The 25,393-nt window shown below is 56.2% G+C and overlaps 4 protein-coding genes and 1 long non-coding RNA gene across 10 annotated transcripts in view; 1 reads left to right on the top strand and 4 right to left on the bottom strand.

Annotated features, from left to right (window-relative positions):
* Nucleotides 1–1,055, bottom strand: part of OSBP2 (oxysterol binding protein 2) — a 91,377-nt gene extending 90,322 nt beyond the window's left edge. For all 3 annotated transcript variants that reach the window (XM_085076276.1, XM_085076277.1, XM_085076278.1), the window contains exon 1: nt 715–1,055. In XM_085076276.1, coding sequence (XP_084932402.1) covers nt 715–980 — 266 coding nt within the window. In that variant the 5' untranslated portion in view covers nt 981–1,055. The remainder of the gene's footprint in view (nt 1–714) is intronic.
* Nucleotides 1,056–2,840: 1,785 nt separating this feature from the next.
* On the bottom strand, nt 2,841–9,332 carry DRC10 (dynein regulatory complex subunit 10). Of its 3 annotated transcripts, XM_085076284.1 has the most exons (6): nt 9,268–9,323; nt 8,510–8,586; nt 7,793–8,435; nt 6,347–6,580; nt 4,069–4,140; nt 2,841–3,150 (listed from the first exon to the last, which is right to left on the bottom strand). In XM_085076284.1, the coding sequence occupies exons 3-6, from the start codon at nt 8,378–8,380 to the stop codon at nt 2,872–2,874; spliced, it is 1,173 nt and encodes a 390-aa protein (XP_084932410.1). In that variant the 5' UTR covers nt 8,381–8,435; nt 8,510–8,586; nt 9,268–9,323; the 3' UTR covers nt 2,841–2,871. The 3 variants fall into 3 exon arrangements, with proteins under 3 accessions (XP_084932410.1, XP_084932408.1, XP_084932409.1); XM_085076282.1 differs by having other exon boundaries at nt 7,793–8,586; nt 9,268–9,332; XM_085076283.1 differs by having other exon boundaries at nt 7,793–8,586; nt 9,312–9,332.
* A 4,927-nt stretch (nt 9,333–14,259) lies between these two features.
* On the bottom strand, nt 14,260–15,674 carry LOC146430487 (uncharacterized). Of its 2 annotated transcripts, none has more exons than XM_085076269.1 (3): nt 15,526–15,674; nt 15,293–15,383; nt 14,260–14,625 (listed from the first exon to the last, which is right to left on the bottom strand). In XM_085076269.1, exons 1-3 carry the CDS (start codon nt 15,639–15,641, stop codon nt 14,371–14,373), a joined length of 462 nt encoding a protein of 153 aa, XP_084932395.1. In that variant the 5' UTR covers nt 15,642–15,674; the 3' UTR covers nt 14,260–14,370. The 2 variants fall into 2 exon arrangements, with proteins under 2 accessions (XP_084932395.1, XP_084932396.1); XM_085076270.1 differs by having other exon boundaries at nt 15,293–15,388; nt 15,526–15,666.
* On the top strand, nt 15,655–16,668 carry LOC146430486 (uncharacterized). Its single transcript, XR_014855375.1, has 3 exons — nt 15,655–15,886; nt 16,379–16,499; nt 16,621–16,668. It is a non-coding gene; the product is annotated as an uncharacterized LOC146430486 (long non-coding RNA).
* A 4,201-nt stretch (nt 16,669–20,869) lies between these two features.
* Nucleotides 20,870–25,281, bottom strand: SLC35E4 (solute carrier family 35 member E4). The gene is made up of 2 exons (XM_085076268.1): nt 24,233–25,281; nt 20,870–22,855 (listed from the first exon to the last, which is right to left on the bottom strand). Exons 1-2 carry the CDS (start codon nt 24,831–24,833, stop codon nt 22,428–22,430), a joined length of 1,029 nt encoding a protein of 342 aa, XP_084932394.1. The 5' UTR covers nt 24,834–25,281; the 3' UTR covers nt 20,870–22,427.
* Between the last annotated feature and the right edge of the window lie 112 nt (nt 25,282–25,393).

The raw sequence follows: 25,393 nt of genomic DNA, 5'->3' as shown, positions 1-25,393 counted from the left end.
CCTGCCACGGACAGGGACACCTTTGCAAAGGATAAAAAAACCAAAATCCACGTTTGTATTTTCACCGCTCAAGTGAGACAAGCACAAGAGAACCTACAAAGATGCCACCGCTTTGGATTCAGCCTCACAGCCTCGGGGTGTCTGACACGCTCCTCTCGCTGAGCCCACAGCCCGTCTGCACAAACCCACCGCGTCAGACAGCACGGGGAGCCAGGCAGGCTCGGCATTCACTGCTGGAGCTTCCCTCCGGCCCCAGGAACGCAGCCCCAGCCTGGGCTGCCTCCCCCAGCCCCGCATCCCCGGCACAGCATCCCAGGCCGTCCTTCCACCGCCACCGCAGCGCTCGCAGCCGCTGGCGCTGCTGGGGGAAGGATGCCTAGGCTCTGGCAGAGAAACAGCAGCAGCAGGTTACACAGCTAAGGGAGAAGGGTTTGGGCTGTTTGGCTGGAAGGTTGGCATTTGGGCAGCTGTAGCAGCCGGAGCTGCTGCAGCACGAGGAGAGGGAGGGATGGGACATCCAGGGCGTTCGATCCTGGGACCCCGCTGCCCTGCACCGGACCCCGCCGCGGCTCTGCAGGATGAAAACCCAGGTTTGGCTTTAGAAGAGGAAAAAAAGCCCAAACTGAGCAGTACGAGGCGATTTTCGCCGAGCAGCAGCGCAGCCCCCGTGGTGCCCATCCCGGCAGCCCCTGCCCGGCCCCCCGGCCCCGGTACCTGTAGTAGCTGAGCAGCCCATTGCTGAGCACGAACCAGCGGCGCTGGTAGCCCTTCAGGTAGTTGGTCCACTTGAAGAGCCACCCCTTGTAGGTGTCGGACCCCGGGGGGGCGGCGGGCGGCCCCCCCGCAGGGCCCCCGCCGCCGCGGCCGCCGGGCTCGCCGCTCATGGCCGGCAGCTCGTGGCAGGCCAGGCAGGGGACGGCGCTGAGGAGCGAGACCAGCCCGCGGGTGCCGCCGCCGCAGAGCGCGGCCGCCTTCCCCATAGACCCCGCGGGGCCCGGCCGAGGCTCCGCCGCTCCCGGGGCGGCCCCGGCCCGTCCGCACCGACCGGGGGCGGCGCCGCCGCCACGTGACCGCCAGGGGAGGGGAGCGTGCGGGGAGGGCGGGGGCGGCGCGCGCCCCCCGGCGGCGGGGCGGGAACAGCGCGCGCCATCCCAGCCCTCACCCCTCCCCCGCCATTTTGACCCCCCGCCGCCATTTCGTGCCGGGGGGCCGCGGGGGTGCGGCAGGTTGAAAATTGCTCCGTGTAAATCTTCCCGTAAAACATTCTCTTTGATGTCGCCTGCTCTGCCGGGAGGAAAAGCCCCATCCCACTGTCCTGCTCACCTGCTCCCTTCAGCAGCACATGGGCCTGGATTTTTTGTCTGAGCGGGTCCCTGTCCACAGCACACTGTGGTGGTCTGAGGCAGGTGCTGCCCGGCCAGGTGTCCCCACATTTGCTGAGGGCTCTTCCCTTCCTTCTTCCCTTTCCCCATTCCCCCTTACTCTTACTTTCTCCATTCCCTCTTCCCCCTTCCTTCTGCCCTCTTCCCACTCCCCCATCACAGATCATGTCTTACTTATTTCCCTGATCCGCTCTGATCCCCCTGATCCCGTTATTCTCACCCACCACCTTCACACGCTGTCCCAGCTCTGCCAGGAGCTATGGGGAGTCAGGGGGCTCCCCCAGCCCTGGGAAATCTCTGGAGAGAGCACTGTGCTCAAAGCCTTGGGATCAGGGCTAGGCAGTTCAAAGGGTGAAGGAGACTCCATGTCCTGCTCTGGGCTGGGCTCCTGCCCCTCTGGAGCTGGCTGAGCAATTCCTCCCTGGAGAGTCTTTCAGCCGGGAGCACCAGGGACACTGAGGCAGCCCTTGGGGCCAGTCCTGCGTCTGCAACAGCCTGAGAGTGCTTTGGACTCCAAAGGCTGCTTTTCAGAGAGCCATGGAATGGTTTGGGTTGGAAGGAACCATAAAGCCCATCCAGTGCCACCCCTGCCATGGCAGGGACACCTTCCACTATCTCAGGTTACTCCAAGCCCCAGTGTCCAGCCTGGCCTTGGACACTTCCAGGGATCCAGGGGCAGCCACAGCTTCTCTGGGCACCCTGTGCCAGGGCCTCCCCACCCTCACAGGGGGAACAATTTCTTCCCAATATCCCATCTATCCCTGCCCTCTGGCAGTGGGAAGACATTCTGCCTTGCCCAGTCATTCCATCCATTGTCCCAAGTACCCCTCCCACTCTCCTGGAGCCCCTTTGGGCACCAGAAGGGGCTCCAAGGCCTCCCTGGAGCCTTCTCTTATTCAGTCTTGTGTTTTGGCAGGAGCTCTTGGGCTGTTGGTGTTTGGGAACTGAAGTCTCCCTGGACAGGGAGTGTCCTTACTGTAACTACACCCCAAGCTATCCACATGGGTACCAACTTCTCAAAGTCTCATGTATCCCAGTATCTCTTGTGGCTGCCAAGAAGGGAACACACGTTCTCTGGCCATATCTGAGGAGAGAGGGGCCTCACCAGTGCCACTGCTCTCTCCTGGGAAGGCAGGCTGCAAGTCAGGAGTGGGCTGTCAAATCCACACAGGCAGGACTCAACAGGATGAGGGAAAATGGCCTCAAGTTGTGCCAGGGGAGGCTGATATTAAATATTAGGAAAACTTTCACAGAAAGCATTCTAAAGCCCTGGGACAGAGTGCCAAGGGAAATGGTAGAGTCACCATCCCCAGAAGTGTTCATAAAACATCCATGTGGCACTTGAGGACATGAGTTAATGGTGAACAGGGTGGTACTGGCTTGACTTGATGTTCTTTAAAGTATTTTCTAACCTTAACAATTTAATGCTTTTATTTGGAAGAGCTCAGACCCAGCAGCTTTGCCAGGGAGAGAAAAGGGATTTGGGGCTTTATTCCTTGCGCCTGCGCCTGCTCTTGGCCCTGATCTTCTTCAGTTGATCCTTGTAGAGGGACCTCACCAAGTAGCCTCTCCAGGTAGCCTGGATGCAGGTGGCAGCACGGTTCCTGTTGGCCAAAATCCGCGCAGCCTCCTCCTCCCTCTCCTTCAGTATCCTGCGCTCCTCCTCAATCTCGGTATTCTCGAAGAACAGCAGAGCATGTTTCTCCATCAGCAGGGACAGCTGGGCCTTCTCCTCATTGTAGACAGCCTCGATCTCATCGTACGTGGCCTGGCAGGACAGCAGGGATCAGGGGCAGCAGGTCAGCAGCTCCTCCCCACATCCCCAGGTGAGGGTCCTGAGACCCATCCCAAAGCCATGGAAGCACACCTAGTTGGAGCTTTTCCAAAGGGATTCAAAAGGAAGGCATGTGCCCAGTACACAGGGATTTTCATGAGATGCTGGGTCCTTTAATGCTCCTCTAAAAAATGCTCCCACAATGGAAGATATGGGGAACCAGCAGTGTGGGGGTGGGTCTGCCTTGACAAATTCTGCCCCAAAAATGGGGTTCCTGCCTCCCCACAGACAGGAAACCAAAATAATCCCATTATTAAATATCTAACAGGAGGTTCATTCCTTACAATTACCAGTAGCTTTCAGGCCCCTCCCCACCTTTTCCTGTGTTAGGAATCCAGGAACTTTTATCCAACCCCACAAATACTGCAAGAACAGGAAAGCCACCAGGGCCTTCCCAGGAGCAAGTTTTGGGGGTGCTGATGTGACCCTCAGCCTGTTATGGCTCAGCTGGGTGTAGGCTGTTGAGTTCCTTAACACCCAGCACATCCTTCAAGGATCCAGCAGGAACAGAGGCAGGACTTGGGCACCAGGCAGGGCCACAAGGATTGAGGATTGGAGCAAAACTGAAAAACCTGTTTGCTGGCATCAGGTGGACATGCCTGACAGAACATGGTGACCCATTTGCCCCCAAAAACTGTGGGATTTAGCAGTGGATATAACTTTTCCTAAAGCCAAAGCAGCAGAGAACTCCTGGACAACAGGCAGGACAAAGATCCCTCTCCTGTAGTTCAGCTGGATGCAGAACTGCCTCTCATTTCCATGGCCTCCTGGTTAAGAGCCACATCTCCCTCTGGACAGGAATCTACGTGAGCAAATTACCTCATGGCAGAGCAAAGCACTTAAAGCCAATACCTGTCTTGCTGCCATGTCTGTGTCATATTTCTGGACCCATTCCTCAATTTCCCTCTCTGCTTTGCATTTCTCCTGCAACACAAAATAAGATCAGACCCTTTCAGACACCTGAGGCCTGGTAAGAAGTATCCTGAGTGAGAAAACAGGGAAGCTTTGAGCCCCAGCGTTATTATATCTGAGTATTACACCTCCTCCCTATGACAAGCTTCCCTCAGCTGACACATTTGTGGTTTGCCCTGGTTTGAGGATTCTCCTGGGACATTCCCAAAGGGCTTTATTTGGTTTACAGCATGGAGCTGGGGGGCTGAACAGCACCTGGAAGTTGCTTTCTGCAGGAGGAAATGAACATGTCTGATGGAATGTGGCAAGTCATCAACAAACTGGGGCAACCAGCCTGAAAGTGAAGCAAGATAGAACTGCAAAACATGAACGTGGGACAGAAAGTACTCAGAAGATGGTGTCTTGTAAAATAAAGAGAAATTTCTGGCTGTAAAACAGTTTAGCAGGGGCTGTACTACTGTACAGCCTGGGGCAGTTTACCTCCAGCTCTGGATCTGTGCTCTGTAGAATCATTCCTGCTCCATTTCCTGTGTGGCACTGTCCCAGGATGTCCCAAGGGCTCCCAGGCCATCACGAGGTCACACCTGAGCTATTTAGACCACAAGTACAACTTGTACTTGCTGAGGAAAGGAGGCCTCTGTGGTCAGTAAATGCATCTGCCTGAGTGCTGGAATGAGCTGAGCTCTCCACAAGCAGCCCTGCTGTGGCAGGAACTGCAGCAGGAACTGCCTGACACAGCCACTCTGCCAAAGATTTTGGGGGTTGTACTGCAGCTCTAACTTGGGTTTGATGCTTTGTCAGTGCTCAGCCCTTCATGCTGCACCACCTAATGCAAGAGTGACAGATGCCCCATCAGCATGTAGGCTTCCTGCCCATGGGAGGCTGTGCTGGTTTGGAGAGAATACCCAGGATGAACAGAATGAGAATGAAAATGTTCTTTTTCCAGTTCTAGATTCTGTCATCAGTGCGTTCTGCTGAGGGCAGAGCTGTTGCTATAGGGGCCTGAGCGTGGCTGCTGCTCCCGCTCCTCCTCCTGTATCTGCTCAGGGTGGAATGGGGACAAGGACTTTGGGGCTGGTGGGTGAGGGCTGGCAATGCCCCAGCCCTGAAACCCTCTGAGCCCTGGGCTGATCCTCCTGCGTGGGCAGCAGGGAAGAGGAGGATTCTGTCCCTCTGCCCTGCTCAGGTGAGACCCTGCAGAGCTGCCTCCAGCACGGGGGCCAACAGCACAGGAAGGACATGGAACTGCTGGAGAGAGTCCAGAAGAGGCCATGGAGATTCTCCAAAGGCTGGAGCCCCTCTGCTCTGGAGCCAGGCTGGGAGAGCTGGGGGTGTTCACCTGGAGAAAGCTCCAGGGAGACCTCAGAGCCCTTCCAGAGCCTAAAGGGGCTCCAGGAGAGCTGGAGAAGAACTTAGGACAAGGGATGGAGGGACAGGACAAGGTGGAATGGCTTTCCCCTGCCAGAGGGCAGGGAGAGATGGGATATTGGGAAGGAATTGCTCCCTAGGAGGATGGGCAGGCCCTGGCACAGGGTGCCCAGAGAAGCTGTGGCTGCCCCTGGATCCCTGGAAGTGTTCCAGGCCAGGTTGGATGGGGCTTGGAGCAGCCTGGGATAGTGGAAGATGTCCCTGTCCAAGGAAGGAGGGTGAAATGGGATGAGCTTTATGGTCCCTTCTCACCCAAACTATTCTGGGATGAATCTATGAAATCACATTTCCCCCTCATTTAGCCCAACCTGACTCCTTGGCTTGTCTCTTCTGCCAAGTGTTGGGCAGAGCAGGAACTGCTGAGCCCTCAGCATCAGCCCTACACTAAATCAGCCCTACAAGACGCCTTTCTACCAAGCCATTATTGTGTTTGCTCTGCTCCCCCTATAGCAGATCCCTGCTTTCTCACTATCCCACACGTGTCCTGCTCTAGCCTTGCTGCCCTGAGCTCTGCCCAGTGTCATGGCACAGTGTGAAGGTGTTCCCAGAGCCGAGGCAGCCAGCAGGAGCAGGACCTGTGACAGGCTCCATCCCTGCTGTCGCTGCAGGGCTGCTTTCCACTGGAATCAGCAGAGCATGAGGACAGGGCGGGTGTGCTCTGACAAACACCATGTGCAACCTGCCAGGAACGAGCAGGGACCAAGGAACTCCTTGCAGCAGGCAGCAGCCAGAGCTAACAGCTCTGCAAACAGGCTTAAACTTCCTGTCCCAGAGCTCTCCTCCCCTTTACCTTCCTGAGAACCAGCTCTGAGGTTCGATGCTCCAGCACCAGTGCACTGAACTGTGCTCTCAGGCGCAGGATGTCCTGCTCCAGCCTGGCACGTGTGACCTGGGAGGCTTCCAGATCCTCTTTTTGCTGCTTTTCCCCTTCCCTCGTGATCTGCTGGATCTCAACCTTAAAGTCCTTGGCCAGATCCTCCATGCTGGTTTTGAGGTTTTCGATCATTTTGTCCTTCCTGTTAACCTAGACCAAAAAACAAGAGGAATACCACTGGGAAATGCCACTGAGGCATAAGGTGGACAGGAGAAGAAGGAACGTTGCAAAGGTGGAGAAGATCCAAGAAGGGACTGTCAGGTGCCTGCTCAGGTAGCACCAAGGACCGCCCACTGCCAGCGGAGGGGTTAGATTTACAAAGGAGCTTTAGAAACCTTCCCCTGGCTCCTCTGGGAACCTGGTAATAAAGGCACAGAGTGAGCAAACCACCCTGAGCTCCACTGGCACTGCCACCTGAGGAGCAGCCAAACCAAATTCCCTGGAGCAGCCCCGTGGCTCCCTCGAGGGCTGGATCAGGCTCCAAGTGACTGTCTGGGGGGACAGAGCTCAGTGAGGAAATCCCCAGCTGGGATCAGTGGAACAGATTTATTCACCATGTCCTGGACAAGCTGCCAAATTGCACATGAAAATCTCAAGTGTCTCAATTCCCAGAACTCCAAGGAGCAGAGGGAAAGGGGAAGGCAAGCACTTGGCTCTGCCAGAACCATCCAGTGGAGTGAGCACAGGACAAAACCTTCTCAGCCAACCCCTCTTGCAGGGAGGAAAAAGAGAAGCACAGGTAGAAAACAAAGGATTGTTGTCAGAAGCTCTGGGCTCAGCTGGCACAGCTCATAGGCTGGAAAAGTGCCTGGGAAGTGCCCAGTCAATTATCTGCACCTCAGCTGCAGATAAAATTAAAGATTCATGTAATTCATATAATCACTGATTAATCACAAATGCTCCAAGGCAGCTGTTAGAGTCGGGAGTCACAGAAATGTTGGTTTTAAGCAAGAGTGAAGACAGAGCAGATATTAAAAATGGATCTTAATCAGAGCAATCTCTCCCTGTAATGACTTTTCATTGTTTCAGCAGCAACGAATGAAGCAGCTGGCACTGTCACCCTGCCAGGATACCACCAAAGCAGTTTGTGCCTGTCCTCTGGTGCTCAGGGACTTATGTTGTTTAAGTTGGCTGGTGACAACAGGTTCAAAACATGCCAAATTTGAGTTTAAAAAAAAAAAAACCCATGCAATAAGCATTTTTCATTATATTTTACAATAAAAATAGTATCTTTAAGTTTAGGATCTGCTTTTGGGATGATTTCTGGAACTCGCTCTTTAGGAACTGCAATAACTAGTTTTAGTTACCAAAGTTTTGCTCCAGTAACACTTTGCTGGGAAACACATTTCCCCAAGATCATACCTCCTCATCTCGAGTCTGGATGATTCCTGTCAGCTCTGCCTGTAGAGCTGAGATCTTTTCCATGTTTTTGTCAACCCGGAGGGAGATTTCTTCCATGAATTGAGCCTTTTCCTTCTCTTCATCAGGACTGGTCAGGAGCCTCTCGAGCATGAAATCCCGGAACTCCATAAAGGCTTTGATAAACACATCAGCTGGTGACTCTCTCACCTGAACTTCATATTTCAGTCCATGATAAAGCAAAGGGTTGGCCATGAAGAGCCTCAGGATGTTTCTCAGGGAACATTTCAGGCGTTGTTCCACAGCTCTCCTGCTGTCCACATCTCGAGGGCTGGCAGGCGTGCACTGGATTTCCATTGAAAGCTTTCGATGTTCCAAAAGGCTGCTTGTGATCTCAGGTCCCAGCATCATACCATACCTCTCCAGGGAATCAGTAATCCGTGGGATCAACCTGGTGATCTCTAGCTTGACAATGGTCTCATTGAAGACATTTAGGATTCTCTCTGTCTCCGTGCTATCAGGCTTTAACTGGCGTGGATCTAACAGCTTCATGACACTTAATGGGATCCCTGCCTTCCTCGGAGTTGCCATGCCCTTCACGAAGGTTCTCTGCTTTACAAGGATGTTTGGAATGCAGCTGGATCCCCTGTTGCCATGGATTCAGTTAAACACCTGTGGGCTGAGTAATTTAAGGTCTAGAAAGGACATAGCAGCTCTTACACAAGATGAGGGTCTGGAAGAAAATTGAGGTCCCTGTGCTGCTGCTGTCACATCATCTTCCTTCTTGGATTTTCTCTCTAAAAGGAAAACATGGTGACAGCAGAAGAGAAACTATGTAATTTGGGAAAATATGAGAGTTCCAGACTACCCTGGTGTTTTCCCTGGGTCTGAGCACAGGATCAGGACATGGGGTCAAGGATTAGAGCTGCTGTGACCCAGAGCAGCTGTCAAACACCCATGGGAAGTGGGTGATGGATTCCTGGCTTTGAAAGGCGATGAAGAGAAAGCTCCTAACAGCTTCTGAGTAGCAGCTGAGGCAGAGCAGCACAAACTGCAGCGCTCCAGTCCCCAGAATTGTGTGGAGAGGAGCTTGGAGGGCCCTGGGGCCACCTCGGAGAGAAGGGCAGGGTTCCCAGTGAAAAACTTCAATGGGAAACCTCTACTCTTCCAGGCCTAGTACTGCCAGAGGGATGGAGTGGGACAGGGAGAGGGGATCTGGAAGGGCTAGCAGGGACAGGGGCAATGGGAGGGACAGAGGGCAGCTGGAGGGGGCGAGGGGGAGCACAGGGAGTGAAGGGTCCCCTCGGTGTGGGTCTGGGACAGCAGGAGGACCAAGGCACCCCCGGCTGAGGGGTGATTCCTGGTGGGGAGGACCCGCGGCTGAGGGGCGGGCAGCTCGGGAGGATCCGGGGGGGTCGTAGGACCAGCGGCCGTGGGGCATCCCGGGGGTGGGACGGGGTGTCTCAGCAGTCGGTTACTGGGGGATTCCCGCCCCAGGCGGCCTCCAGTCCCTGCAGCGCACTCAGCTCCGATCCCGATCCCGCCGCCAGCGCCTCCCGTTGCCAGGCGGTGCGAGGGGCGGGGCCTTTCCCGGCGGTTTAGGGCCAGCGGCGCTCGCCCCGCCCCGTGCCGGCCCCACCCCCAGCGGCGCCCATCGCCTGATTGGCAGCGCCACTGGCCAATGAGGAGTCGCGCGGCGGCCAGTGGCAGCGGTTGGGGCTCATCATGGCGGCCGCGGGGGCTGTGAGGGCAAAGGGCGGGGGACAGGACGTGTCTCGTTCTCTCCGGGCTGCCTAGCCCTGTATTCCTGAGAGCACGACAGATAATCCGAAATATAAACTTTATACCCCCGAGATCACGTCTGCCAGGCGTGGGTCAGTCCAGTGGGTGTCCAGGAGCCCCGAAGGAACTGTTTTGATAAATCAGAATACAAGAGTTCCCCTAAGCTGCACTGTTAACGTGGCTGGTTTTACAGGGCCATAAAAGTGATAATGAACCTCAGCTGATGAAGATGCTCGTGTTGTACTGGCGGAGTTAATTGGTTACCTGCGAGTTAATGACATCTGTGAAGAACAAGATTGCCCTTGAGCACTGCACTGCAGCCGTGCCCTCACCCTCTGCCCGGGCGGTGACATGGATGCCCGCGGGAGAGGAGGATTTGTTTTCCAGCAGGAAACATGGCAAAATACTGAATGCCAGCCCATGTTCCCAGTGATGCCACCTCTGTCCCTAGCAGGAGCTGGCACAGGGCAGTGCTGGGGTGGCCATACCGTCACGGGCAGCCTTGTCTCGGGTCCCAGCCTTTCCTGGCCTGAGCAGCATCTTTATTTCTGTGCAGGGAGTGTCCCAAGTCCATGAATAAATCTGCAGTGCTGGGGCCCGTGCCCATTGCTCACACATTTTCAACTGCTTCCCTACACAAGGCAAATGAGGGGCTGCTGGTGGGAGATGTAGTGAGACCTCCAGGGCTGGGCTTTTTGCCTGGCTGGCACTGGTGAGGATGGATGAGGGACACTTGGCCTTCTTGCCCTGACCTCCCTGACAGGCTGCCACATGCCCTGCAGATATTTTGGCAATTAAATCAGTCATGAAAAGAATGTATCTTTCTTTTCAAAGCTTAGGAGTGTCCTGATTGCTTCGTTTGAAATCAACCACTGCTCTCCAAGAAATGGAGACTTGGACTTGCTGACAGCCATGACCTGGAGATAGGATCAACTGCCCAGAGAGTGTCACTAAAGTCCCCTGTGTCCTGGTGTGCACAGCCTGCTCAGAGGGACAGCAAGTCCTTAGGACATCTAGGGAGAGAGGAGGGAAAGGGTGGAGCCATGGGTTGCATCTAAACCTCCTCTAAAGCTGGGAAGACTGTGGATCACTGCTGCTCCCTCCTGGATGTGGGTAATTACAGACATTCCCATCTTCCAGGAGGAGATGGGGGTGATGACACATGTCCAGAGCAGCCCCGACTCGTCCTGCAGTTCCACACACCGCTCCGGGCCAGCAGCAGCTCTTCAGCCAGGAAGAAAACCAGGTCAATTTGGGAGCTGGATGAAACATCACTGAACCTGCGTCAATCCCACCTCATCCAGGATGTAGAAATACCTCAGATCCATCCTCAAACAACTCCCCACACCAAAACCCACCAGACTGCATCACTGCCTGAGCCAGAGGTGCCCAAGAATCCAAAGCATGTGGACAGGGGAGTGGAGTGAGGTATGTCCAAGCAGGGAAGGGAGAGCTGGGAGCCCCTGGGTGCTGGTACAGCCTGGGCACTCTGTCCCCCATAGTTTGAGTCCAGCTGTGTTCCAACAGTGGAAGTTGTGACAGATAGCTGAATACCAGAGACTTCCCTGGCCCCAGCTGGCTTAATCCACCACCCAAACCCTTCTCCAGGTGCTGAATCCCACTCCTCTGCAGCAAAGGGAAGCAGTGCTCAGAGTGTGGGAGCCAGCTGGCCAATCCACTTGGAAAACCATGATCCAACCCAACCTGGTTTGCCCAGATAATTTCCTTGTTGCTGTTGCCACCCACCCATGCATGGGACCTGGGAAGGGACATCAAGAAGGGGGATGATTTAAACTGATTGTGGAATGATGGTGAAAGAGCGGAAGCACACAATGAAGCCTTGCTGCAGGCAACAGCACCCCAAGCTGTCACTGCAGGGACAGTCCCCTCTTGCCACTGTCCTTTGGCTGCAACCTTGCATTGTGCTCTGCTGGGAACATGGAGCTCTGGCACCACACCAAGCCCTGGAGGAATCCACAGGCCCAACTGATCCCTGACCACATTCTGCCTGCAGCTTTGGCTGCTATTCCCTCATTCCCATGTCATGCTGTCAGTGGGATGACGGCATCCGTATCCTGAACAGGTGGGAAGGAGTTTGCACTTCCCTCGCCCCCAGAGCCTGTCAGAAGGGCCCAGGCAGGGCACAGAGAAACCAGGCGTGTACTGCAAACCCTGCAGTACAGAGTTTGCTGAAGGGATGAGTGTAGTGGGGTTGGTGTAAGCTCTGAGCAAAAAGACCCAACAGATGGAAGATGGGAGAGCTGGAGGTGCTGGGATGGCTCTGAGAGCACCAGGCTGGAGCTGGATGGCAGGAGCAGGAGTGCAGAGGGACACAGCTGTGGCCCTGGAAAATGTCCCTGGGGCTGTCAGGGCACTGGGACCAGACTGTGTGAGTTTGATCAGACTCTGTCTGCTGAGGCCAAACCTCAAATCCTGCGTCCAGTTCTGGGCCCTTTTTGACATGAAAGACATTGAGGGACTGGAGCATGTCCAGAGAAGGACAAGGAGCTGGGAAAGGGGATGGAGCTGCAGGAGAGGCTCAGGGAGCTGGGAAAGGAGCTCAGCCTGGAGAAAAGAAGGCTCAGGGGGACCTTGTGGCTCTGCACATCTCCTGACAGGAAGAGACAGCCAGGGGGGAGTCAGGCTGTGCTCCCAGGGAATAGGGACAGGAGGAGAGGGAACAGCCTCAAGCTGTGCCAGGAGAGTTTTAGGGTATTGGGAACATTTCTTCACTGAGTGGTAGTCAGACACTGGCATAGGCTACTCAGGGTGGTGGTGGAGTCCCCATCCCATGAAGGGATTTAACAGTGCATGTGACACTTGTGGTGATTCTGTGAGCAGCAAGTCAAAACCTCCCTCTCCCAGGCAAAAGCCAGCTGCTTGCCGGCTCTTCCAAGTGGGATCACTCAGCAGGACTCAATCAGCACTGACAGCCAGCCCCTGCAGAGCCAGATCCAGGGTGTGCCAGCACCCACAGCCTGTCCTGGGGAACAGTCCAGCTCCAGCAGCTCCAGGGGCTTCAAGGCCATGGGCTGGGGAGGTGGCAAGGAGAAGGTGAAGGAGGACAGGCATCACCCCAGGTCCAGGGCTCTTCATCCCAGGCATGCTGCTGCTTGTCAGGGCTGACTCTGCCATGGGAACACTGGGATCGAAGATAGCTCTGAGCTGGGGGACTGGAGAAACTGGTGACAGGCTTCTCCCAGCACGGGGAGGATAGGGAGGGGCTCAGGGGCTGAGGTCTGTAACCTCCACACAGAGGAGCTCTGTTAGAGCCCTGCAGCCCCTCTGCTTCCACTGCAAGGAGCGGGACACATCCCCCCCTCCTCTGGCTGCTGTGTGCCAAGAACCACTTGGGGACCCTCCTGGTGTGCAGGGTGGGTCCTGCTTGGTTTTAAACCAGTCCTTTTCCCCCAGCATCTTCCCACAAGGAAAACCCCAGGAGTGGCCAGCACAGGTCACTTCTGGGTGACAACCTCCAGGCTGCTCTCTGAAAACTTCTGGCATTATTTGCTTTTTGGCATTTTGTTGTTATTTATCTCAATACATCTGTTCTTGTGTTTCAGTCACCAAGCCAACTGGTATAGGTGGACACCAGCCTGGCACTGGTGCCAGCATGACCAGAGTTGTTCCCTGTCTGTCCTGTCCAGCAGCTGTCACAGTGAATCATGGAATGGTTTGGGTTGGAAGGGACCTTAAAGATCATCCAGTTCATTTGGTGAACAGCAAATTCCCATTTTCCTGGAGAAACCCAGCAGGCAAAAACAGGTCAAGAAGGAAGGGTGTGTCCATGGAGAGGAAAGTGTCCAGAGCAGACTTATCACAACTGGGAGGAGGAAAGACAACAAGAAAGTTGTTTCTTAATACTTAATAACCTTAAATACTTGGGGAAAGCAAGACTTGAGAGATTTGTGGTTTGAAGCCAAACCCTGATTTTCTATGCAGTATTTCTAGAGCTTTGCAGCACCTGAATCGTGTCTATGGAGGGGTTAGGGAAAAGTTTTATGCTTCTTTAAAAAAATAGTTTTGCAGTAAATGGAGAATTTATTGCCAACACCTGATGGCTCCTGATTTTTGAGCACTGGGGTGACTTGCCTGTGCTGTCCTGGTGTCTCAGCTATGCCTTTCCCATCAGTTTTGAGAATTCTCTTTGGAAATCCCAGCTGAGGGGCACAGCTTGAAGGTACTGAGCATTTTTCAATGCAGTGATGGAAACACTTGATTGAGGACTTGACAGCAATCTTCTAAGGTCCAATTATTCCTGGGAGGTCACTGCGAAGCATAAAAAATGAGCAGCTTTTTTAAGCAGAAAAGGTTTATGTTATGAAATCTAACACTGCAGTGGTGGCTGGAAAATGAGGACACGGAGTCATGGAATATCCTGAGTTAGAAGGGACCCATGAGTCTTGCAGACACCCCAACAATCCCAGCCTGTGCCTGAGAGCATTTTCCAAATGCTCCTGGAGCTCTGGCAGCCTTGGGGCTGTGACCATTCCCTGGGGAACCTGTTCAGTTCCCAGCCACCCCAAGGAAAAACTCTATCCCTTTCACATCACTTTCCCTCTCCCTCACAGGAAAGCAATCCCTTGAAAAGGTGTTTCACTCCTGCAGCTGCCTCACTGCTCTTTCCCAGTCCAAGGCTCTCCAACCACCCCATTCGCACCGTTTTAAGAGGGCAGCGACACCGGAGAGCGGGAGGGATTGTGCTGGTTTATTGCTGTAAAAGGAGCTTTGACTTCCTTAAGTTTCCGTGTGCTGGAAGCCGTGGCCAGAGCCGGGGCACAGCCTGCAGGAGGAGCTCTCTAGACGCGTCTTTTGGTTGCTTTTTTGTCGGCAGCTTCTGCGTCTTGCGAGGGCTTCGCTTCATCCCCAGGCAAACGGGAGGTGGGATCTGGCACCTTCCCACTCCTGCGATCGAACACTTCCAGGGATTTTTTAAACTGTTCGGCTTTCTTCTTCCTCAACTCCATCTTTCTCTCCTGTTCTTGCAAAAACTGCTGCTGCAACTGTCTGTGGCGACGTCTAGTCTTCTTTTTGGCCTTGTCAAAACTTTTTACCTTTGTGAGAGCAAACATAAGACCTTATTGCCACTCTCCTACCATGAAATAAAGAATTCCAAAGTGGTGCTTGTCTTCAGGAAGAGACACATCCCACCACATCCCTCACTACGGCCAAGGTGACCTCCAAGCAAAAGCTCCAATGTGCATAATTACATAATCACAGGATCATGGAATGGTTTGGGCTGGAAGGGACCTTAAAGATCATCTTGCTTCAGTCCACAGGGACACATTCCACCAGACCAAGTTGCTCCAAGCCCCATCCAACCTAGCCTGGAACACTTCCACGGATCCAGGAGCAGCCACAGCTTCTCTGGGTAACCTGTGCCAGGGCCTCACCACCCTCCCAGGGAAAAATCTCTTCCCAATATCCAATTTAAACTTACTCTCTTCCAGGGTATTATTGGAACAACATCTGAGTCCAGGTTAAGTCCATGGCCAAAGATGCCAGTAGCTTATTCCAAACCACAGGTGACTTGGAGATAGGATATGACAGCTGTGTCCAGAGGTTAGGATGGAGGCACAACCACTCATGTCAAAGGTGGCCCAAATCCAACCATTAGCAGGAGCCTTGGCACCCCCTCCTGATCCAGCAGGCAGAAGACCTAGAGGCCTCATTGTGCCAGAGGGGTCCATGAACCTCATCCTGGTGGGGAGGAGACCTCACCTTCTCCTCCAGGAGTAGCAGCGCATGGGCACGGTTGTGGCCACTGGAGCTGGGCGGGGGGTAGTCCAAGTCAAGGTCCCAGTCTGCAGGGCTGCTCTGGGTGAGAAAGGGCTTCATGTCAGAGGCCCACCGATCTGCTCCTGAAGCATGAGGGACCCCCAGCCCAGTTAGAGGGTCCCCCAGCCCAGTGTGAGGGTCCCCAAACCCAATGTGACAGTTCCCCAGCCCCACACCGGGGCCAGCTGATCTGCCGGCTCTGGGGTGCTGGGAAGACAGTGACACGAGGCCATGTTTGGCACTGCTCCTCCATGGCCCCCTGTCTCTGCTGTTGGTGGTCAGTTGTCGTCATGGTGACCTTGACACGCAGCCTGTCAGAAGTCCAAACTCTACCTCAGTGACACAGTGGTCCCAACAGCTTCTCCTGCCCTTCACCCACTGCACCAGCTCCGTCCTCGGTGTCTGCCTGGAGTAGTGACAATGCTCTGTCCTGACATGGAGCACCTGTGTGTCCCCATGATGGACACCCCCACTGCCTGTATCTCCAGCTGCTGGGCTCAATGACAGCTGGGATCCTCAGCATGGGGATACACAGGGGTGAGTCAGTCCCCACTGTCTGCTTGCCCTCATGGAGAGCCTCCATGTCCCCAACAGGAACAGAATCACATAATCATAGAATCACAGAATCACGGAATCATGGAATCATGGAATGGTTTGGGTTGGATGGGACTTTAAAGCTCATCTTGTTCCACCCCCTGCCATGGGCAGGGACATCTTCCACAATCCCAGGTTGCTCCAAGCCATGTCCAGCCTGGCCTTGGACACTTCTAGGCACGGGGCAGCCATGGCTTCTCTGGGCAACCTGTGCCAGGACCTCACCACCCTCACAGAGAAGGATTTCTTCAAAATATCTAATCTAAAGCTACTCTCCTTCAGTTTGTAGCCATCCCTCCTTGTCCTCTCCCTCCAGGCCTTTGTCCAAACTCCCTCTCCATCTTTCTTGTTGGCTGCCTTCAGGTACTGGAAGGCTGTAAGTAGGCCACCCCAAAGCCTTTTCTTCTCCAGGCTGAACCATCCCAATTCTCTCAGCCTTTCCTCACAGCAGAGCTGCTCCAGCCCTCTGATCATCTTGGTGCTTCCTCTGGACTCTCTCCAGCAGCTCCACATCCTTCCTGTGCTGTTGGCCCCAGGGCTGGAGGCAGCTCTGCAGGTTGGATCTCACCTGAGCAGGGCAGAGGGGCAGAATCCTCCCCTCCCCTGCTGCCCATGCAGGGGCATCTGCCCAGGGCATGGTTGGCTTTCTCCATGGTCAAATCCTGCCATCCCATCAGGGAGCCCAACAACAGCTCCTGGCAGCAGGGTCAGGCCAGTACAAAGTTGTCCTAAGTTGCAATATAGATGTATTTAAGTATTCTATTACCACCAGCTGTGGGCCGTTAGCTGTTATCACCTGCTAATGACCCACCCAAGATGACAGGCAATGGGCCATCAGGGACCCACCGTGTGACTCATGGACTTATCTCATCCCATTGTAGGATGCTCTGCCCAGGAGGGAGGAGCCAGGTGTTCCCACCTGGGTATAACCTGGCCCTGGAACTGCCTGAGCTAGCCCTGTCTACTGGGTTCCCAGAGGACCAGAGCTACCACTGGATCTTCAGCTGGAGACTAGACCTTCACAGGATCACCGCTTCAACTGGACTACTTCAGTTGGACTGCTACTACCACCCTGACAGGGTGTTAGGTTGTATCTGACTTTGTCAGTGCTCTTCCTTGTATTATTTCACTTCTTCTTAATTTCAATCTTGACTTGTGATCTCCCACTGGTTTGTTTTCAAACCAATACAAAAGTTCAGCATCAGCAGCTCCGGATGCTCAGCTCCCCGGCCAGGATGGTACCCCATGTTTATGGAAATGAAGTAGGAGTAACACTGCTGCTCTGAGTACAAATGAGCCGTTGTGACCTCTTGGCAAGAAATCCAGGGAAAGCCAGCAGCAGTTCTTCCAGATCCATGCTGGAGCACTGAAAATAAACTCACATCTGAGGAGCTGGAACATGAAGTCTGTGTTGCTGAAAGTACAGAGGATTTGAGATACCCCAGCAAGTAGTGAATTGTGCTATAAATAAAGTTTTCACATCTCATTTGTACCAGGGTCTTGACAGAGATTCCGAGACCACCACGTGCTCAGGGAGTGTTGTTTTATTCCAGCACAAACTGTGCTGCTGAGGCAGGACAGCAACTTGCTGTGAGTCAGGAGACTTGGAATGCCACCAGCACTTGTTTTTCCTAACTGGAATACAGCTTTGGGTTTTGAGACAGCAACTCAAAGTTCTGTCATCTGCTGCCTTCCAGAGAGGGAAGGGAGAGCACAGGCTCCAGCATCTCTGGTTGGGAAAGATCCAAAGAAAGACCCTTACCCTTACTCTTTCCCCACCTGATTGCCATAACTCTTTTTGAGGAGATGCTTTGGCCTCCTTTGGGAGATCCATGGTTATTGTCCCTGCCCATGACAGGGCATTGGAGCAAGATGAAATTTAAGGTTCCTTCCAACATACACTATTCCATGATTTTACAGTTTCGGCAAGCTGCTTGCTGCTCGTGAAGAGCCCCATTCCTTGGTGGGGTGCCACAGCCCCAACAGATGTGAGGGGTTGGAGCCAGGTGGGGGTCAGGCTCTTCTCCCAGGGAACAAGAGACAGGACAAGGGAGATGGCCTCAAGTTGTTCCAGGGGAGGTTTAGGTTGGATATTAGGGAAAAATTTTTCATGAAAGGGTGGTGAGGCATTGGAACAGGCTGCCCAGGGCTGTGGTGAAATCCCCATCCCTGTAAATGTTCAGAAAACGGGTTTATGTGGCACTTGGGGACATGGGTTAGGGCTGACCTCGGCTGGGCTAGAAGAATGGTTGGACTCAGTGATCTTAGAGAGCTTTTCCAACCTTAATCATTCAATGATTCTCTATGACTTTGAAAATGTCTTCAAGCTCCTGTGATTTCGTATTTTAGAAACTCAGCTACTCAGCCAACAGCCTGCTCAGCAGAAGGCACTGTTGAGCCTGTGACAGAGAGAGCCACCAGTGAAGCCACCAGTGAAGTCACCAAACGGTTAAGGACAAAGCCTAGAGAGGATTTTTGGGTGCTGGAGCAGAGACTGTGGGGCTGGAAGGGAGTCTGAGGGGTCATCCTGTCCCTCTCCTGGCCTCCAGTTTCAAGCATTCTGAGATCTCTGTTCCTGGGCCAGGTTGTCCTACCAGGAAAAATGCAATCTTCCTACATCCATCCTAAAAAAGGCTTTGCCATAATCCCAGCTCCATAGGCAGGACAGTCCCTGACACTATTTGAGGACTGTGATATGGTAGGTTTAAGAGCACAGCCGGAAGGATATCATTCCCTGGCTCAGGCTCCCCAGCTTAGCAAGTGTTTGTCCCTGCTGCCTCCCGCTGCAGATCCCAAATCCGGCTGTGCCAGTGCAATGAGCTCCCAACAGGCCCCAGGGCAGCAGTTAATCCCTGTCCTGAACCAGAGATAATTTCCACCCTGTGCTCCCAGGCACACAGTAAATCCACCCTGGATTTCCTCTCCCCTGTGTGGGCACATGCTGCTCCTGCTCCAGTGCCATCCCAGCACGTTCATTCCATCGCCACTTCCAAGGAAGGGTTCAGCAGTGGTGCAGCAGCAGATCCAGGAGAAACTGTCTGGCCAGATGTCATAACTACACCACCCCATTGGACACACATTGATTTCTCCCACCTTGGACTTTCACACTTCATCTGGAGCTCCTTGATGGAGAGGACTTGGGACAAGGACCTGGAGGGACAGGAGAAGGGGGAATGACTTCCCACTGCCAGGGGGCAGGGATAGATGGGATTTTGGGAAGAAATTGTTCCCTGGGAGGGTGGGGAGGCCCTGGCACAAGGTGCCCAGAGAAGCTGTGGCTGCCCCTGGATGCCTGGAAGTGTCCAAGGCCAGGATGGATGGGGCTTGGGGCAGCCTGGGATAGTGGAAGATGTCCCTGCCATGGCAGGGAGTGAGATAAGATGACCTTTAAGTTCCCTTCCTACCCAAACCATCTTGTGATTCTATGGTTCCACGATTCTTTGTCAGCCAGCACATCCAAGCATGTGGGGATGCCACCCATCCCTCAGAGCTGTGACCCCTCCTCACAGCCATGTGAGGGCTGTGCTCGTCATTCCCTGCTCCAGCTAGGCTGGTCCTGCCCCATGCCAGGGGCTGGTCTCCAGCAAGATGACCCATCTGTTCCCCTGCCAAAAAACCCCAGGGCTGGGATGCCTTTCCTTCATCCTGTTTGGCCAGAGCAGCACTGGACTCAGCACAAGGGCAGCTGTCACTGTGTGGTGGAAAACCCAATCCTTCCTGGGGCCGGAGCAGAGGGATAACACTAGGCTGAGATCACAGCCTGGAATACCCAGAGAGAGGGTCACCACACCCAGCCACTGCCAGGCACTCCATGGGCACCACAACCCCCAATCCCAGCAGGAATGCTGCCCTCAGGACCCCTGTGACCAGCCCAGCTCCTACCACCACTGCACAGGGACACGCAGCCACAACTGGCCATGCTCCCTGGAGTTGCAGGGCATCGGGAGCACCACAAGGCACTGAATCAAGGTGGAAAAGGCAAAGCTGTGGATGGAGCCAGGATCGGGGCAGACCCCAGTGCCACCAAATGTGTCAGGGGGCTGGGACAGGCAGGGATTCCATCGGGAAGGGCTCCCGAGCCAGCAGTGAATACCATAGTGGCTGGTTTTACAGGTGCCACTCCTCCTGGAAAACCAAAAGGGCTTCTAACACTCCCTGCTATGGAAAAGCCTCTGGAATGTTAGTCCAGAAAACAAACAGGCTCCTGGCCAGAGTGGGGGGCCACTGGCTGATTACTGGGGGCCCTTTGTGTCCTTTTCGGGATTGGCACCACTTCGGCACCTTGCAAAGGTGGCAGTGGCAGGGACACTCTGGGTACACCCCGGAGAGCTGCCCTTCCCTGTGTGCTGGGAAGGAGCTGTTCCTCAGGTGCTGCTGGAAGTGACCTCAAAACTCACTGCCCTGATAATGGAAAAAAACTGCTGTTTGGGAAAGAGGGCGGGAACCAGTGAGGAGTTTCCAGGGGAAGTGGGCTGTGCTTGTGTTGGAGTGAGTCACTGGGCTGGAGAAGGGCAGGGCATGGTGTGATTTTTGGGGCTGTCCTGTTCAAGGCCAGGAGCTGGACTCGATGATCCTTGTGGGTCCCTTCCAACTCAAGCTATTCCATGATTCCATGACTCAGGGGACAGGATGCTCCAGCGTCATGCCACCCCAGGGCAGGGTGAAGCTCCCAGCCCCTCTCCAGACACTTGTGGTCAGTGACTCCTCCCCATGCCACCACATCCCTCCCGTGTCCTGTGGCGTGTCCCAGTGCCAGCCCTGGGGCTGCCAAACCACAGCTGTCCCTCTTGGAGCTGGAGATGCTGGAAACGGCTTCCCCAGGAGCTGGAACAGCCTGAAGCATTTCCATGCCTCAGTTTCCTATCCCTGCACTGGGTGTTCCTCCCTTCCTTCCTTTCTGGCCGGGAGATCACTGGGAGCCGAGGGTGGAGTACAACAAAAATAGAGCTTTATTTTGGGACAAGTGCAATCGGAGCTGGGTCCTTCGGCCCCGGCGCAGACACCAAAATGTGGCAACAGCCACCACGGATGCCAGCAGCGGTGCCAGGGCACACACACAGGGTTGTCCCTTTGCCATGGTGAGCATGTGCTGTGTCACAGCCCAGCACCGTCCCGTGTGACAGCCCAGCACCATCCTGGAGTGATGGCATTTGGTCCAGGCTGCTGCCGTGCCCTCGGCCGGTCTCTCGCCATCTCTGCCACGGATGCCAGTCTGCAGCGAGCTGGGAGGGATGAGGACAGGGCCGGAACTGCGGGTGCTGGAAGGGCACAGTGGGACAAAGATGACACTGGCAGCACCACTGGCAGCCCTGTGGGATTGTCACAACACAGTGGGGATGGGGACAGGAGAGGGGACACGCACCCACTCTGTCCTGGGTGTCCTGTTTGGCCACAAGAACCGAGTGTACAGAGCCAGGGGCCACTCCAGCCAGCAGAGCTCAGTAGTCCCAAACACACACACACACACACACACACACACACACTCTTCTGTTCTCCCAGGTGGGACAGCAGCTGGATGCATGCATGCAGTCATGTATGCAGAGCCATCCAGAGCCATGTCCCTGGGCGTGCCCAGCCTGTGTGTGCACACAGGGAAACATGTGCAGAGCCAGCGCACACACACAAGTACCTGCTCACCTGCACAGAGCTCCTGTGCACAGCAGTACCTTCCAGCAACACACACTTGCACACACACAGAGCTGTGCACACATGGAGGGCACTGGCACACCCAACCCGTGCATACCAGCACACGTATGCCACACACAGGCACTCACATATGTACAGTCTGTACCAATGCACATGTGCCCACAAGCACGAGACCTGCCTGCACACACGCAGAGCCTGTGCACACCAACATGTGCACATTAACACACATCTGCATGCCAACACACACACATACAGAGCTGTGCACACCAACATGTGTGCAGTGTCACACACATCAACACACGTGTGCACCACACAGCCACACTCACACCTGCAGAGCCTGTGCACACCCACAAGCATAGAGCTGTGCACAGACCCACTCAAACCTGCAGAACCTGTGCAATTTAACACACATGTACAGAGCTGTGCACACTGGCATGTGCAGTGTCATACAGAGCAGCACACACATGCACACAGTTGTGCACACAACACACGTGTACACACCAGCACATCCATGTGCACAAAGCTGTGCAAAGCAGAACGTGTGCACTCAAATCTAGGTAAACCAGAAAACACATGTGCACACAGCCGTGCACACTGACACACGTGTGCACAGTACTGTACACCTCAGCAGCTGTGTGCACACAGAGCCATGCACACCGGCACACACGTGCACAGTCACACTGGCACACACATGCACAGCATGTGCAGAGTCACACACACCGGCACACACGTGCACAGAGTCACACACACTGCACACACGTGCACAGAGTCACACACACTGCACACACGTGCACAGCACTCCCCCAGAGCCCTCCTGGCCCCCACACCCCGCGGGTCCCTACTCGTGGCGCGGGTGCCGCCGCAGCCCCCGCAGGCCCCAGCAGGCGGCCAGGAGCCGCGGCTGGTGGTACAGCACCATCCCGGCCAGCGTCAGCGCCACGCCGGCGTAGCCCAGCGCGCCCAGCCGCGTGCCGAACAGCAACCGCGACAGCAGCAGGTTGCCCACCACGGTGAGGCTGCCCAGGAGGTGCAGCGTGAGGGCGGAGGTGAGGGACAGGAGGCAGGAGGTGGCCAGGTTGTAAAGGACGGAGCCGAGGCAGCTGAGCAGCACACAGCCCCAGAGCGCGGCGTCGGGGCGAAGGATGCCCTGCCACGAGGGGCCCAGCTCCAGCGCCACGGCTGCCCCAAATAGCAGCACGAAGCTGGGCAGGGACGTCAGGCCGAGCAGGGACAGTGCATCCAGACGGTCCTCCTGCAGCAGCACACCTGGGGGGACAGGGGACAGTCAGTAGGACATCCCATGGGGACACCGACCCACCACAGGGACACCCAGCACCCACCAACACGGGTCCAAGCAGCAAAGAAATCCCAAATGTCACTGGGAAGGAGAGAATTACTGGGGGGGCAGTTCCTTCCATGGGCTGAGGGTGTCCTGGTTTGGGGAGTCCCAGTTTGGGGGTTCCTTGGTTTGGACGTGTCTCTGTTTAGGAGTTCAGGAGTCCTTTGTTTCTGGGATTCCTTGGTTTACGGGTGCCCTGGTCCACGAAGTGTCCCACTCTGGGGATGCCCTGGTTCAGAGGGTGCCCAGTCTCAAGGGTGTCTGGGTTTGGGGCTGAGGGTGCCACAGGGAGGGTTGGACAGGGCAGCTTTCCCAGCCTGTTTTTCCCAGCCCATTTGTCCCCATGTCCCCTCCTCCAGATCATCCGAGGACACTGGGGACAGCAGGCACAGCAGGGCTGGCTGCCACACAGAGACATGGTCCTATCCTCCCCATGGCAACTGTCCATGTCTCACGCAGGGTGAAAAGGTGACAGGACAGTGGCACAATGACCAGTAGTGTCCCTTGGGGGGTCACACCACACCAGTAGAGCCATGAGGACCTCGGGGCAGGCACAGAGCCTCATGCCAGAGCCCATCCCTGCAGTGCCCTGAGTCACAGGCTCCGGAGGAAACACTCCCTTCCCAGCCAAAAACATTCCGGCTGGCTCCTCGCTGCCATTTGCCAAGGACACCATGGCCCGGATGGCACCGTGGCCACCAGAGTTCTTGGGAAGAGGGCACTCACAGGGGATCCAGCAGCCCACAGCGCTGGCAAGGAGCCCCTGGGGACAGGACAGGCTGGGTGACCATGAGCCAGACTAAGGCACTGCCACCCTCCACGGCCCTGAGACGCTGCATGACACCAATGGTGTCACCACTGACAAACTGAAGTAACGTCACCTCAGGGCCGCGAGCACAACACAGCCCTGAGAGAGGCAAAGGTGGCTCTGGGGTGGCACCAGGGACAGAGTGCGCAAGGGGTGGCACTGGAGCCGGAGTGATACGAGGCTGGCACCCGGGCCAACAGGGACAGCAGGTGGCACTGGGGCTGGGGTGAAACTGGAAGCCAGAGTGCCACCAGGGTTGGGGTGACAATGGAGTGGCCACTGAGGCCAGGGTGGGCAGGGAATGTCACCAGCACCAGGGTGGCACTGGGTGGGGACGGGGTGGCGCTGGGGTGACACCAGGGTGGGCAGTGGGTGGCAGGACAAGCAGGGAGAACCCCCAGCACGAGGGTGACACCAGCACCCCTGCGCCCCAGGAGCCACGGCCAGGGAGGGGAAGGTGGACATGCAGGACGGGGCAGGGACAGGTGGCACTTACTCTGCTGGATGGACTTGAGGGCGCGGAGCACGGTGGCGGCCAGGAGGAAGCCGCAGCCGGGCTGGGAGAAGCAGAGCCCGCCGGCGATGCTGCAGGCGGCCCCGGCACACACCGGCCCCATGGCCCAGAACTGCAGCGGGCTCGGCCGCCGGCCCCCCAGCACCCCCAGCACCAGCGTCACCAGCGGCGTGGTGGTGGCCACGGCCTGGGCCACGTCCAGCTGCACGTAGCTCAGGCCCAGGTTGCCCAGGGCCACGCTGGTGCAGAAGGTGAGGCTGAGCAGGTAGATCCTGGCGCGGGGCCGGGGGCCCGGTGCCCGTGCCCAGCCCAGCGGGTAGCCCACGGCCACTCCGGACAGCATGTGCAGCGCCGAGAGCAGCAGCGGGTAGCGGAACCCGTGCGCCGCGAAGATCCACTTGTTGAGGCCGGCCATGGTGGTGCCGGTGCCCAGCCAGGCCAGCACGCTGAGGGTCAGCGGCAGCGCCGGCCCCGGCGGCCGCCCTCCGTCCGCCTGCCCCGGGTCGGGCTTCCAGGGCCGCAGGGTCCCCTCGGTCGCCGTGCTCATCGCGGCTTCATCGCCTCGCCGCGACCGCGGGCACATGGGCACCGGCTCCGCTGCCTCCGGCCGCCCCTCGCCGCTCTGCCCCGTCCTCCCGAGCCCCGCGCTGGGTGCCGCTGACAGCGGTGCTGGCGCGGTGACGGCCGCGCTGTCCCCTCTGCCCGCGGTGCCGGTCCTGCTGTCCCCTCTCCCCGCGGTGATGTTCCCCTCCCGAGGGTGCTGGCGGGGCTCAGCGCCGGGGTGGCGATGCCATGTGTCGGGGAAGAGGCGGCGGCGGCCGGGGCCAGCGGAAAGTTTGATGATGGCGGGAGCGGAGGGCGGAGGCTCCTCCCTGCGAGACCATCGCGTCACTGCCGGGCGGGCGGGGCAGGGCAGCTCGGGCACCGGGGGGACACACCCAGCCGTGCCGCCCTTGCGGTGGGGCTCGCCGGGTACTCCTTGTCCTGATCCAACGGCACCGGGAGCGCGGCGGCTCGGCGGTGACAGCAGGGCCCCGTCCCAGCCCCCGCCCGGCTCCCGGCGCCATCGCTGCCGGCCCCTGACCCCAGACCCGGGACAGCCGCTGCCCCGGTGATTTTGGGGCTTCGGTTAAACTCCCGGGG

This window comes from Lichenostomus cassidix, chromosome 15, assembly GCF_008360975.1.
Source record: "Lichenostomus cassidix isolate B80296 chromosome 15, HeHo_3.0, whole genome shotgun sequence".
NCBI lineage: Eukaryota > Metazoa > Chordata > Aves > Passeriformes > Meliphagidae > Lichenostomus > Lichenostomus cassidix.
This window is presented reverse-complemented; position numbering and strand designations above follow the sequence as displayed.

Bases quoted from the DNA above. Each gene is read 5' to 3' on its own strand.
- DRC10 (XM_085076282.1), bottom strand. From the start codon at position 8,380: ATGGCAACTCCGAGGAAGGCAGGGATCCCATTAAGTGTCATGAAGCTG. The intron at 6,581-7,792 runs GTATGATCTTGG...TTTTTGGTCTAG, and splicing joins TCCAGACTCGAGATGAGGAG to GTTAACAGGAAGGACAAAAT. The intron at 3,151-4,068 runs GTATTGGCTTTA...CTGTCCTGCCAG, and splicing joins CAGACATGGCAGCAAGACAG to GCCACGTACGATGAGATCGA.
- SLC35E4 (XM_085076268.1), bottom strand. From the start codon at position 24,833: ATGTGCCCGCGGTCGCGGCGAGGCGATGAAGCCGCGATGAGCACGGCG. The intron at 22,856-24,232 runs GTAAGTGCCACC...CTGTCCCCCCAG, and splicing joins CCTCAAGTCCATCCAGCAGA to GTGTGCTGCTGCAGGAGGAC.
- LOC146430487 (XM_085076269.1), bottom strand. From the start codon at position 15,641: ATGACGACAACTGACCACCAACAGCAGAGACAGGGGGCCATGGAGGAG. The intron at 15,384-15,525 runs GTGTGGGGCTGG...CACCCAGAGCAG, and splicing joins CGGCAGATCAGCTGGCCCCG to CCCTGCAGACTGGGACCTTG. The intron at 14,626-15,292 runs GTGAGGTCTCCT...GCTCTCACAAAG, and splicing joins TGCTACTCCTGGAGGAGAAG to GTAAAAAGTTTTGACAAGGC.